A 14,427-nucleotide genomic window follows, 5' to 3' on the forward strand; every position below is an offset into this window, starting at 1 on the left:
CTCTGATTCCACCTTCTCAAATGTGAATATTTGCTAGTTTTACCAGTTTTCCGTGATGGTAAACTCAATCTATGAGTTTTTGACTGTTGGTCAGATAGTTCAAGTCATCTGAATCTGTTAATTTGGGTCATGTCATTTTTCACTATCTTCTGACATTTTATACATTGCACAATCAATGGATTATCAAAGAAAATAATAGTTGGTTGCAGCCTTACAGTACTCGTATGATAGGAATAATGCTACCTTGCTAGCAGTTTTTTGTGTGCAGTTTAATGAAACACAACTTTACAACAAAAAAGCAAAGTTCAATATAAACTAAAACTATTAAAGTCTTACATGTGGCAAATTTATAACAAATGTGCAATTAATTAGAGTATGTAGACCCAAATGATATGCAGTAAAGAAGGGGCTTTTGGGGCCCTTGGGTAGTGTCCAGTTGGTAATCCAGCCTTGTATTTATGTATTTGGCAAACTCTTAATTTATAAAATGAGATGTCTAAACAAAAAGCCAAACTTGAGACGTTCTCTTACCTATTAAAAAATGTAAACAAAAAGCTAAATGCAAGAGACACTTATCTGAATGAGGGATACTGTCATCCATGCTGTGCACTAGTTGACTTCATAATGAGCAGCAGCCCATTTAAAAACAGCTGCTAGAGTATATTTCTGTCCTCCACAGTAATGGCTACCTCATATTTATTCCATTGGAGGCTCAACCTGATAAAACAGCTCTTATTTCTGGAGCACCGTGCAGGAAGAATTATCTCTCATCAACCAAACCTCAAGAGGAGGGGAGGGGGTGGGGGCGCTAAAGTGACAGTCTGGATACCGAGTGCGTAATTGTAGAAGAAGAAGACGTGGAGGACCTCTGATTGACTGTTTCCAAGGAGACCACCGATACTATCAAGTGCTGGGCTGCTGCTGGTCAGTGCCGAGGGGTAAGTCAGCTAGCTAGGATGCACATTTTTTGACATAACAACATAATATAACTATATTATGTGCCGTTGACATCTCGCAAAAAATGATTTTGCGTACAGGCACGTTGTCGTGACCCAAATAAGGCAAGAGAAAGTACCAGAGGTTTAGCTGGTATGCTAATGCTAATTAGCTACACAGCATTAGCAGCGTTATATAGTTAGCTGCCGTTATGTCGGTTTAAATAGCACACGAAGCGCACTGAAACCAGCCAAATAGCAACCAAAACATGGCTCAGAAATGTTGCAGTGCGTGTGATGGTTGGAGCATTGACCTACACTGTTGATAATTGTAATAGTCATCTTACAATTTAGCGATTAACAGCTGAAAGGAGAGCTATTAAAATAAAGAATGTCATCGGTAAAGCTAGCTGATTAGTTAATCATTTCATCAGTCACCTGTTTAGTCCTTTGAGATGGACTTTTATCATCACACCTGATAATGAATACAGGTGTTAGGACACGCTAAGGTTGCTACTCCAGGTGAACATTACATTTTGCTTAAAGGTAACGTTAACGTTGCCGTTAGCCACCTGCCACACTATATGTAATGTCACATATCTGTAGACCAGGATACTAAAAAACACCTGTATGACGTAATGTCATGCAATAATAGCTCTGCAATAATACGACCTTATTAAATTTTTGTACAAACTACTAATATACTGCTGGATTACAGTGTGATGAGCCAAGTCTGTTGTATGTTGATAGGTTTTTCTGGTATTTCGTTAACCTTATTTTAATGAAGGAGCAAATATACATATATAAATCACCTTATGCATATATATGTGTGTGTATATATATATATATATATATATATATATATATATATATATATATATATATATATACATATATATATATATATATATATGTGTGTGTGTGTGTGTGTAATACAATCCAATAATAATGCCTTCAAAAATGAAAAAATCACAAAAGTAGTGACAGGTATTTTAATTTTTCTGGTCACTCTGAGCAGTATTCTGTAATAATAATGTGATGTTTTTTCTGTTTCAGGTAGAGATTGTCAAGATGTCATTTTTATTTGACTGGATCTACAGGGGATTTAGTAGCGTTCTACAGTTTTTAGGTAAGCACAGATTTTCAAGTCTGTCGTAAAACAATAGTCAGGTACCCGTATGGAACTGGTCTTGCGTACTGGTCATACTGGCCATGAAGAAGAATTGCCTTCCTAATGCACCTCTAATGTGAGTGATGGGGGACAAATTGTCATTCTGTGCAAAAGTGTAGTACAAAGTTTATCTGAATTTAATATGAGGCTTCAGCAGTGATGACAAATCCAAAGTTACAGTGTTTTTAGCACAAATTCCTGCTTTATGTTACTATCCTTGCACCATAGCTCAGCAAAGAAACACTGTCTTAAGAAACACAAAGAGGGAATTTTGTACTAAAAAGGCCAGAACTTTGGACCCACTTGATCAATTTAGGCTACTGAAGCCTCACATTAAGCCTCAGATAAACTTTGGAATATATTTTTACACGGAACAAGGACCGTGGATTTTGTCCCCTATCACTTACTCCTTTCTCCCCCTCCCTTTAAAAGTATTTTTTTGGTCATTTTATGGCTTCATTAGAAATTTGACAGTAGAGAGATGACAGCAAATGAGGGGAGACATAGAGATGGGCACAAACCAGGGATGTCATAATTCACAGGCACCTGGGGCACCCCAATAGTGGATCATTTCTGACTATTTGACTATCTTCCCTCCAGGTCTGTACAAAAAGACGGGGAAGCTGGTTTTCCTGGGCCTGGACAACGCCGGTAAAACAACACTACTGCACATGTTGAAAGATGACCGACTTGGCCAACACGTACCCACACTACATCCAAGTAAGGAGAGATTCAGATGTGTGCCATTCTAGGTTGAAGTGTTTGAACATGGATGGGTCAGCTTTACTTAGAATATAGTTTCACATTTTACCACTGTGTATAATAGTACAGGTTACATGTGGGTTGTACAGACACCCTGTGCATACTGTAACCTTGTGCATTTAATTATAAGCAACCAACCCATATTTGGCTCTAAAAAGATGTTTTTCTGTAGGGGTGATTAATATCGACATATAGGTAGTGATTTTCTCTAGTGATGTTTAATCAGTGCACTAGCACCAGTATGGTTTTTTCTTGTGTAACTACTCCCCTGTTTTCTGGCAGTTCACACATTCATGTTTTTTTCAGTATTCTGTATTAAGGCTGAAGTCTCTGTGCACTTAATTGCACGCTGTGTTTTATTAGTTTGTTGTGAAGATCTCTGAAACTGAAAGCTCCTCTTAATGCGGTGAATAAACACAGCATAAATCATTCCTGCATTTTTTTAAAAAATGTTAATTTGGAGTTCATCATCAGTTACATTAATATAGTTATTTATTGTGATGAATTTCTTGCAATATGCAGCATATTGCAGATTTTCCTGTATGGTCATACCATCATTAATGTGGTCAAATTGTGATAGATTTGTATTGCGAGTTACACTGTGATTCCTAGATCCTGCTGTTGTCACTGCGCAGGCCAAAAAAAGCACTTGTATGAAAAGGACTTTCATCATCATTTTCTTTTTCTCAAAGCTTCTGAGGAGCTGTCAATTGGCGGCATGACATTTACTACATTTGATCTGGGAGGACACGTACAAGGTGAGATCTTTCTCCATTTACATACAGAAGTAAGTAGGTGTCACTGTTATGTTTTTTTTTCTTGTGCTGCCAAAACATTGTAAAGCAGGACTTCTCTGCCAAATATCTCTGAAGGTTGTTTAAAATTCAGCGTAGCATTTAACCTGTACATTGTCATTTGGGCCATCTCAGCACTACATTGATGTATCATACATCATTAGGTTGACTCACTCATTCACAGTAGAAGTAGTCATTCATATTATTTCATTTGTTTTGTGATAGAGAACAAAATTTGCAGGGAGGACAGGCTTAGTACTAGAAATAGGTTTGTTAGATCACAAAATACAGACATGTCACTTGTTGTCAGTTGTCAGTTGAAAAGCAGAACATTACTGAGCTTTCTTCAACTTTCTCCATGTTGTCTTCACTATCAGTAATTTCTAATGTCATCAGACATCATAAACTGTATCAGTAGTATCTGTATCAGACACATGTAGAGGCAAGTTGACCATCAGTTCTTGTATTTGCCAAATGGTGTGTCTGTATCCCCTGTATACACTACTACTCTAAGATACTGAGTTTAAATTATTGAGCACATTTGAATGGAAATTTAAAGGCAGAAAGTAACTGCATGCAGAGGTCGTCCCAGTGCTTCAGAAGACATATGTGGAAAAGTAAAATACTATCCCAATACAGAAAGATGTGTGTGGATAAGATAATTTTGAATAACTATCACAGTATTCTAAATCTTATTGTACAAAGGTGAACTTTGTAGAGTTATTAGTAATTGAAAACACCATCATACCCCAATATGAAAATTCTCTTTCTGTATGATTTTACACAGAGACAATAAATGCTATGATAGGAGTTCACTATCATATTGAATCGCTACAAGGACAGCTTATTCACTGTTTTTCCTGTGTTGATAGCTCGAAGAGTTTGGAAGAACTACCTGCCAGCTGTGAATGGAGTCGTCTTTCTTGTAGACTGTGCAGATCACGACAGACTCACAGAATCCAAGACTGAGCTCGATGTAAGATTAATAACATCACTGTTACAAGCTGTTTCCACACGTGTCTCGAAACAGTAAATTGCTGCTGACTGTTGCTGCTCATCTATTTGTAGGCTCTCCTAGCAGATGAAACCATAGTGAATGTACCGGTGTTGGTTTTGGGGAATAAAATTGACCGTCCTGAGGCCATCAGTGAAGGTGGACTGAGAGGAGCTTTTGCTCTTGACGGGCAAGTTACTGGAAAGGTAGGCAAGTCCGAAATATTCTCTCTCTCCCTGTGAGTATATGTCCCAGTGCCTGATGACTGCTTTCTTAAATTATGAATACTGACTCCTGTTGCCCTCATTTACCCTTATTGTAATCAACAGGGAAATGTCTCTCTGAAGGAGCTGAACGCCCGACCGCTGGAGATTTTCATGTGCAGCGTTTTGAAAAAACAAGGCTACGGGGAAGGTTTCAGATGGCTATCACAGTACATCGACTGACACGCAGGACTCAACCCTCACCGGAGGGTATTTTCTCAACACATTTTCGTCAAGCATGACAAAGAATTTGCCTCATGTCGATCATCCCAAATTTCCAATCATATTGTTAAGATCATATCCTTTTTAATACCCAAAGCATTTAGTGAGTGTTTCTATGCAAACTTGTAAAAGTGGTTCATGGTGAACTGTCCTACGTGTTTTATTAATGTGAGAGTTAACTAAATTGTCTAAGTGCATGGCATGTCAATAGGGTTACATCATACCTGATTACAATACATGAGCAGCCATACATTATGCAAAAATGTAGATATGTGCACATCAGTGTTGCATTTATTATTATGAAATAGATCAACTGCTTGAGTTGGAATTTATTAGTGAGTGAGTGATGGAAAATTAAGGACTCGTTGTGATTGTGGTGGGTAGTTTAATGCTTGTCTGACATCAGATTGGTTGGGTTTACATTTTAAAACGATTAATGAGACAAATAACTCCTCACAAAAGACACCAAAAAAAAAAAAAAAACAACCTCCAAAAGATTCATTATAGTTAATTTAATCTGATGATACGCAGTTTCTGCCTTCAAAGCATATAGCCAAAGATGTACGTTAATGACTTCAGGATTAGCAGGGAGAGAGATTTGGACTTCAACAAAAGAGCTAAAATATCATCAAATCTCCTTGAGAAGCCAAAAAAAGACGGCACATCCCATGAATGATGGAGTCAACTGAGTCAAACTGCACAGCTCACTGATGACTGTGCTGTGAATAATGTGCTGCTGTCTTTATGTAATTGGTTGGTTTATTTTTGTTATAAAGACAACATCATTTCCTGTATTTGTTGACCTAAAGTGATGTTACATGTTGCGCTGAAGGCAGCTAATTTGAAGATGTGTTTAGTATGGACTGAAACAAGTTAAAAGATGTCTTCGTTGTCTTTGACTTTGTGATGTTCAGTACAGAACTCAAAGATAAAATGTTAATACAGAAGTTGTATTACTTTCAATGGCTGTCCATGAAGGCAGCAATAATGCATTGCCCTTAAAATGTCAGGAAGCAATAAAGTAGAATAACCAAGTGTATGTAGCAGAGACAATCTCACTCGACTGCATTTCAGAGTAGGAAAGAATACACATACATAGTCTGAGTCTATTTATTGAAATCTGTTCACTTTGAAGCATCAATATTTTAAATAGGAGAATAAAATGAATAGTTAATTTAATTTTTTAGTTAATTCTAGAGCCTGATCCATATATTGGCATGTAATCAGCATGTAAACTGTGCAGGTGCTGCAGGTAATGTACTTTTTGACTATCTGTAAAGATATGAGAGTGCTCTTGCACCACTTAATGCATCATGTTTTTTGAGCCGATGCATGTATGTGCACAGTATATCCTCATTATGAGAAACTGTGAAACAGAAAATGGGGAACAGAAACATGTGATCACTGTATTCCATTTAGTTTTTCTTGCATCCCATGTTTACAGGGTCATATTTGGAATATTCTATTAATTAATATATGCAGGGCTATTTGTGGCATATAGAGATATAAAGATACATATGAAAGATTTTATACAGGGAGTCTTGAGTGTTTACTGAAGTATATTATGCATGTCAACAAACTGCTTTTTCTTTGAACAGTGTTCTGCACTGGCCGCTGAACTCCTGTAAATTATGTATAATACAGATGTAAATGTTTGTACAGTAACTGCCCTTTCACTGACACCATAAACCACTGGAGGTATTTATAAATAACAGACTGTATTCATGTCAGCAACTTGAATGAGTATTTACAGCAAAATAGTTTCAACTTGGATGACAACATCCACACAGAAATATGAGGGGGGTTCAAATGCTGTAATAAAATCAGCCTTTTTTAGACTCAACTGGGCATGTGTTTTTGTTTTTAACCTCAATAGCAGTCACATGATCATATTCCTTGTTCAGACAGAACTAGTGAAGCATATAAGTTCTAGGGAGCAAGCTTGTTCTTCCTCTGTGGCTTTACAGAAACTGTACTAAGGTGGCACTTTGAGCCTGTACATTATTTAAGGCTTGTCACATCAGATCTTTTGCTCAGGATCTGCTACAAGTTTTGAGCCTGACAGAAAAAAATCAAGTGTGAGTGACACTGACAGGAGAGTTATCTCAAGATAAACCGCCTGACAGACAGTCCAGAGATCAAAAATGAAGAGCGACTCGTACTTTGTTTTCTCTTCTGTAGCTGGAGGAGCCTCCTCTTCTAGTAGTACCCCAAGGCTCTATTATGGGTCCTGTATTATTCTGTTTATTTGGAGCAGATCATCTGCAAACAGAAAAATAACAAATAAAGCTTTGTGTTACAGACTTCATTATGTCTTGTCTCTCTGATAATAAGTGCTGGATATGTAGAACAAATCTCTCCAGTTGGATCATTACAGGTCAGGGATCCTTATAATTACTCCTCCCAGCTTCAGTACTATTAATTAGAGTCTTTAAGGTTAATTACTGCCTATTGGACTTTTTTATTGCAGTTACACAGAAACTTTGCATCAATTATTTTGTATATCAATTTGTTTTCACTTGGACATTATCTATGAAAAACCCACTCTCATTTAATGTGATAAAAAAACATGGAAGGTCCAGTGTGGTGAATACTTTTATAAGAGCACTGTATCTTATGTGTAGTCTTAATAGCCTACCTATGTACAAATGTGATGCCAGAAGGCTGCCATCAGTAGATACTCATGTAGTAACTCAAGTAGTGCACTCATGTTTTGTTCAAATGTTCAAGATGATAAGATGCTTTTATCTCCAGGCTTAATTATTGTAATATGCCGTATTGTAATATCAGCCAATTGCAGCTCAGAGAATTACTGCCAGGCTTTTAACCCTCTCCAAGAGAAGGGACCAGATTATTATTCCTTGCTGCCCTTCACCGTCAGTTTTAGAGAATATCTTAAGATTTTACTGCTGATTTGTAAAGCTATGTCTACTGTATGATGGCAGCCTGAGAACTGTTGTTGTCCAGACCTCTCAGTATCTGGAACTCCCTGCATGAAGATCTCAGACATGCAAAGTGTCCACTTTTAAATCTAATGATAAATTATTATGATTTTTCTATTTTACCATTGTATTATATTTCCATTGTAACCATCTCTTGCTATTTTAATATTCTAAATCATAATGCCATATAAATTAACTTTAGCATAATTTTAAGTACCTTTATTCAACTACTGTGTTAAAATACAGTTTTTAGGTCTTAATTTACTTCACTGTCTCCATTTCGGTAGATATTTTAGTTTTCTTCCACCACATTTCAGAGTTAAGTATTGTACCTTTTTATATCTCACTAATCGCTGGTAAATATGGCTGTTGTTGGTTAGAAATCTTGTATCTCTACAATGTCAGCCTTTCTAGGGACACGTCTTGTTTCAGCTCGATGACACAATGCATTTTAGGCTTTTCTGAAGAGTTATTATTTATTCAAAGTGTAGAGGAGCATGTAATCTTTCATCTGATCTGACAGATGAAAAACCTTGTATTTTTCAGTTATGCTATAATGTTTTCAAGGTGGATGTTAATGCATTGGTAATTTAACACTTAACTAACTTAAGCAAGAATTTTAACCCAGGACTTTGTAATACTGCTAATTTTACTTAAGTAAAGGATTCGACTGGTACAGATCCATTCAGAATTATATTTTCCTCAGTCAAATTGCAGATTTTATCATCCATATGCCTTCTGACAGTGCTATTTTATCCATTGTGGTCACTGTGGTACGCCATTTGGCAGCCAACTGCTGCTGTAATTTGTTCTTCTAACATGAGTTGTCAGCTGAGCATTAAAATATCCCAGCAATCATCCCTATTTGCTTGTAAGAGACCCAACCGAGAGGAGACTCTGCAGCTTGTTTTTATTCAACAGAAGTTCCGTGATTGTGGATGATGATGAAATCGTATTTAGTTAATGCCTTGTTAAACACAATCAGGTGTGATGGTGGCTGTAATGGGCCTTAGCTATAACAACATTCAGTAATCAGTGCTTCAGGCACCAGGTGGGGGACCCAAAGGTCATGAGAAAATAATGCCGTGCTCCAAAAATATTCATATTTACATGCCTAGCTTATGTTTTACAAGCAGCACAGTCCTCGTAAGGTAGGACGGGGTGTTACTGAAAACAGGGTCAGCTCATTTATGTTCATTTTAGCTCCCAAGCTAAATTTGAAAATATGGATCAGCTGAGGTAACAAGCTGAGCACTGCTTCCCACAGAGAGTAAAAACAACCTGCCATTATCCTACAAATTCATTTAACTTCCCCACAGGCACCTCAGCACAGTGTTCCTTTAATTATCTAGCAGGATCACTGCAAAAATACTCATCATTAAATATAGTAGAAGATGGAGGGTGACTTGGTGGCACAGTGTCCACAAATCCAACCTAATTTCTCCCCGGATGATCCCTGAAATAGTTGGAAAAGATGGACGGCAGCATACAGCTTGGCTCCAGTGCCTTTATTAGTAAAGTGCTCAGCCTAGAAGTACATTCTTATTTACTAACATGCAATACTAAAAACAACCAAATGTCTGGTCTACCAATAGCATGAATGAAGACGTGGCAACAATATTCTCATAGAAAAAAAATTACAATGTGATTTCAAGTATACACACAGAACTTCAAGTAATGCACACATTTTTTATATATATATATATATATATAAACACAAAATACATTTTTTTTTCAAGTTGCAAACTCAGAATAAAACATAGTTGTGGCACATTCTTTGACATGAATTCAGAGTTAGCAGAGGGGAGCGACTAGTGGTTTCTACTGTAGGTGCAGTTCGGGTCATTAAAGTACATTCTACAAGTTTTCAATAAAAGTAATCAAACTGGAGGTCCTGTATAGTCACATCTATCCTTGTAAGACTTAAAAACTGCTAGGAGCTGGGGTACACCTTTATCATAAAGGTAGCTTGAAACCTGAAATTCTCTAAGATCATTTACACTGGATTTATGTACAGAATCAGTTTTGAAATAATTAACCACATTGCACTGAACTGCTTTAAAGGAATAGTTCGACATTTTGGGAATTATGCTTATTTGCAATCTTGCTGAGAGTCAGAGTGGTATCAATCTTCTCATCTGACTCTCGGCAAGAAAGGGAATAAGCTCCCAAAATGTCAAACTATTCTTTTAAATTTGGATCTCTAGTCATTCCAGTGGGACGGCGGCTCTAATACTCAAGCAATTTTTCACGATACAAAATTACCAGTAATCTCTATATGCATAGATGGCGGTCAGACAAGATAGGAATTCTGATGGACTTTAGCTACCTATGGCGCAGTAGTCAGTGGGTCCTGCTTTCCAGGACGGCAAAACAAAAGCTCTGTTGCTCAAAAAACAGAGACAAGAATGAAGCAATTACACATATCTAAGACAAAAACTGGTCATCGTCTCATCACCGGACCTGCCCAGCACCATATCCCAACAGGATGATACACAATTCCATGCCTCCCCAGCCTGATCCCAAAATCTTTTGCTGTTAGGAGAGAGCCATCCCTGTAGATTTTCAGGCCAGCAGCTGTGATTCGGCTCTCCTCGTGGGGTCAGACAGTTCTACCAAATGTATCCCCCGTCGTCTGCCTCGCCCTCCTCTTCTTCCTCCTCTTCCGCCTCCTCCCCGTTGTCCTCTGCTTCCTTCTCCTCTTCATCCTCCCAGCCCACTCCGCTCCCGAAATCTCCGGAATATCCCGCCACTTCATCTGGGTAAGGATAAAAACACAAGGAATTATTTTTAATTAAAGTGCCTAGACAGAAAATTAATTAAAAACAAGTTTGATAATGAATTGCTTTGGTAATTTATCAAGCAAAGTGCCAATCTTGAATTGTTTCCAGCTTCTCAAACGTGAAGTTTTGCTGCTTTTCTTTGTTTCACATTATTGTTGGTTCATTATCTTTGGTCAGATTAAAAAAAGCAATATGAAAATGGCATCTTGGGCTCTGGAAAACTTTTGTTGAGCATGTTTCACTATTTTTGGACATTTTATAGAATAAGTAATTAATTGATTACTCAAAAGAACAATTAAGATTAGTTTCTCAATCCATTAATCTTCTAAAATCATTCCTGTCTATATCTGAGTCCTAAAAACTTTTAAAACTATCGTAAAACGAGTGAAAAACCCGCAAATTAAGTAAGAATATTACAACCAGTTTCCCATAAAAATCAGCTTGTTTAAAGATCCTCCAGACATGTATGTAGACATAAAAATACTCTGCTTGGAACAATAATATGTGCCTGATTTTTTTTTCCCACAAAAAAGTATAATTACCTTCTGTCCTTAAAATGACATCTACTCTTTCTCCCTCATTGAATATTCCAAAATCTATATACATGCAAATATTGTTCATTTCAAAAGTTTAACTGTTAAACGAGATGTCTCCTACTTGAAAAATCCATTCTCAGTGTTTGTGCACTGCAGGCTTCAAGTTTCCATATCACACTTGTTGTTGAATATTGGACCACAATTGGCTTTCAAACTAGTAGTGATGTCACAAATCATGCTCATTCAAAAAGCTCAAAGCTAGAAACTTTCCACTTTCAGCAGACGAAATGTGAAAACAGCCTTCTAGTGTCGAACTCTGTGATTACCATCCTGCACAGTAGAGCTCAAACATTCAATTGTAGGAACAAGAAGAAAAACACATTTTTGAGTGGAGAGGAATTTTCAAGAAGTTTCAAGAAATCAGTGTCTGTACCTTGAAATAAGAAAGAATAAGGCCACTCAGTGCACTAAGATCAAGAAAAATGCTTACCTTGATTTTAAAAAATACATGAAACAAGTTAATTTGCATTTGAAACACACACACTGGCAGATTTTTTCATCTTTTGAGAAAATACAGCTTCAAGGACTCAATTACAGACAAAAATGACCTCATAAGAAGGAGACTTTCTTGCAGTGCTCAGCGTGACAAATATCTTACCGCAGTCAGGGTTGCCATGGATTCTGGTGCCCATCATCTCTCCACCATGCTGGTCAACGCACCAGCACTCACCTCGGCTCTGGTCACACTGCACTTTCCTGTAGTAGCCGTCCTCATCGCAGCTGGGAATGTACATACCTGCGAGGATGCACACAAACACATACGCATATCTAGTTGTTAAATATTTATACCCTCAGCACACATCGTCGAATCATGCTGATACCTGAGATGAGTGCCACATAAACGAGAATGCCAGCACGCCTTAGTGAACCTGTGATAAGACCATCAGTCAGGATAGAGAGGCAGCTTTCTGGCAGAGAAAACCACAGAGACCAAGAGCTTTCCTTATTTGCTTTACACAACCATGCATATGCCGGTGGATGTGATTTCACACAGTTATGTTGGCGTAGTGTGTTTCTTTATGCTGTGAGAGTGGCATGTAAAAATGTAGTGACAGCCTCGGTGACAGCACTCCACTGTTCCAGCCTCCCTGAGGACACTCTTGTCAAACCCGACTGCAACTTAGCATTCATTGTGAAGCAAAGTTCTCTAACAAGCAACAACCCCCACCATGAAAACTAAAGAAAACACCACGAATGAGACAAGTGGGCTTCAAGAATGAAAGAACATATCACTGGGTTTGGAGCTGATGAGAGAAAAGCAGCATGTTGAGCATGCTGGATAGATAGTGTGGGGTTTCTCAGGGAGCCAAACGGACACGTTAGCCTTGCTCTTTCCCAAAGCCAGCGCTGCCCCCTAATCCCCCCCAGCCTGATTAGGGCCTAATCCTAGCCGTGTGCTTGTGATCTCTTTAATGAGCCTCCTCTAGATTCTCGCCTGCTGCTCCAGGCACCTTGTAACATAATTACACCCGGAGCAAGTGCGGGGGCACTCGCCACAGAGAAAGTGCAGTTCATGGCTAACTACGTGGCATGGTGTGGCTTTAAAAGGATCTGAAGTGAGTCAGTGGCACTTTCCTGCCCAAAAGGTGTTTCTGCACTTCCACGTATGTCGGGTGTAGGTGAATGAAAGAAAAATCTTCAGTTGAATTTATCTTGAATTCTACAGTTGTGTTGTGACAAATGTATTTACCAGGCTTCTTCTTGGCCACCTCCTGCACTTGGATCCTCTCCAGCTCGGCAAGGCATGGCGGCTCTGTGAAGAATCAAACAAGAAAAGTGATGACAGGCAGTACTTTAAACCCGGGCTCCCCAAACTTTATCTCAATCAATGCTCTTCATAATTACACTTTTTTTTGCCCGTATTGATTTGTTTAAGTCTTATATTTCATTCCCTCAGGGCCTGATCGATTGTCAAGAGCTTGGGTGAAAGAACATATGGATGTAGTCTGAGAACGACAAGGAAACAGGCTGAATCTCTAGAAGAGATAGAAATAGAAACCAAGAAGAGAAAGACATTTTGTCTTGGCCCTCAAGGCCATAAACCTTCCCCAGTATTTATAGATTGTCACAAAAATATGTCCAACTAGATGAATTCACGGGGTATTTTCAGTTCTCTAGACTTCATTGTGAAGTCACAAAGGGAAAAAATTACACTTAAGAGTTTATAATTATTTCTACAGTATGTATCCAAATCATTTTCATGATACTATTATTATTTAATGGCTCAGTGTGGGGTAGTTTATACATCTCGCCAGCTAGTAATGAAAAATTGATTAGGCAGTCGGTGTAATCTATTGCATGCAGGTTAAATGCCTGATCAATGGGATAATCAGCGTGCAAATGAGGTTACTGCCAGGAAAGTCCTGTATTTGTTTAGTAAAGGTCAAATGGTGCACATGTGCAAGACATCCATGGAGACACCAGATCATTTTACATTTTACAACACCTTAACCACACTCCATGCATTATCTGACATTTCTCTTAACTAACTGAGGAATTTCTAGTTGTGGAAATCCTCTGTGTCACCATGTAATTTATCTGCCTTCAGTTTCTACGCACCCAACAAATGGCACAGGCATTTAATTTTGTTCTTCAAAAAATAGAACTACAGTATGTTCTCAGTGTCAAAATAATCAAAACAAGCCAGATCTTAATCTATATTTCAATATTCAGTTAAACATCTCCAGCACAAAGATGTAGGAATATTGTATGAGCTCATAAAAAAATGCAAAGCACTAGTAAAGGGAGTGTGCAGAAGTCCTACAGAGGGCGCCACCTCTCCTGGGAGACACCTGAAGGGGGTGACTGCTTGATTTGTCCCTGAGTATTGATTTGGTATTGGACTTCTGTGCTACTCATGGATTGTTCATAACAAACACCATGTTTGAGTATAAGGTAGTCCATGAATGTACCTGGTACCAGAACACCAAAGACCAAAGATCAGTGAACGAATTCAAAGCCATCA

The 14,427-nt window shown here is 38.1% G+C and overlaps 2 protein-coding genes across 3 annotated transcripts in view; one reads left to right on the plus strand and one right to left on the minus strand.

Annotated features, from left to right (window-relative positions):
* The first annotated feature begins 834 nt into the window (after positions 1-834).
* sar1aa (secretion associated, Ras related GTPase 1Aa) lies at positions 835-6,984 on the plus strand. Of its 2 annotated transcripts, none has more exons than XM_044338407.1 (7): positions 835-942; positions 1,996-2,064; positions 2,707-2,826; positions 3,561-3,626; positions 4,535-4,638; positions 4,731-4,862; positions 4,986-6,984. In XM_044338407.1, the coding sequence occupies exons 2-7, from the start codon at positions 2,007-2,009 to the stop codon at positions 5,100-5,102; spliced, it is 597 nt and encodes a 198-aa protein (XP_044194342.1). In that variant the 5' UTR covers positions 835-942; positions 1,996-2,006; the 3' UTR covers positions 5,103-6,984. The 2 variants fall into 2 exon arrangements, with proteins under 2 accessions (XP_044194342.1, XP_044194343.1); XM_044338408.1 differs by lacking the exon at positions 835-942 and adding an exon at positions 1,379-1,457 and having other exon boundaries at positions 1,992-2,064.
* A 2,592-nt stretch (positions 6,985-9,576) lies between these two features.
* The window catches only part of LOC122971936 (testican-2-like), a 48,176-nt gene continuing 43,325 nt past the window's right edge, over positions 9,577-14,427 (minus strand). The window contains exons 9-11 of the mRNA XM_044338692.1: positions 13,153-13,215; positions 12,061-12,198; positions 9,577-10,841 (exon numbers count right to left, since the gene is read on the minus strand). Of these exons, the coding sequence (XP_044194627.1) occupies positions 10,696-10,841; positions 12,061-12,198; positions 13,153-13,215 (347 nt within the window). The 3' untranslated portion in view covers positions 9,577-10,695. The remainder of the gene's footprint in view (positions 10,842-12,060; positions 12,199-13,152; positions 13,216-14,427) is intronic.

The sequence above is a fragment of the Thunnus albacares genome, chromosome 20 (genome assembly GCF_914725855.1).
Source record: "Thunnus albacares chromosome 20, fThuAlb1.1, whole genome shotgun sequence".
NCBI classification, from domain to species: Eukaryota; Metazoa; Chordata; class Actinopteri; order Scombriformes; family Scombridae; genus Thunnus; species Thunnus albacares.

Bases quoted from the DNA above. Each gene is read 5' to 3' on its own strand.
- sar1aa (XM_044338407.1), top strand. From the start codon at position 2,007: ATGTCATTTTTATTTGACTGGATCTACAGGGGATTTAGTAGCGTTCTA. The intron at 3,627-4,534 runs GTGAGATCTTTC...CTGTGTTGATAG, and splicing joins TCTGGGAGGACACGTACAAG to CTCGAAGAGTTTGGAAGAAC. The intron at 4,863-4,985 runs GTAGGCAAGTCC...TGTAATCAACAG, and splicing joins ACGGGCAAGTTACTGGAAAG to GGAAATGTCTCTCTGAAGGA.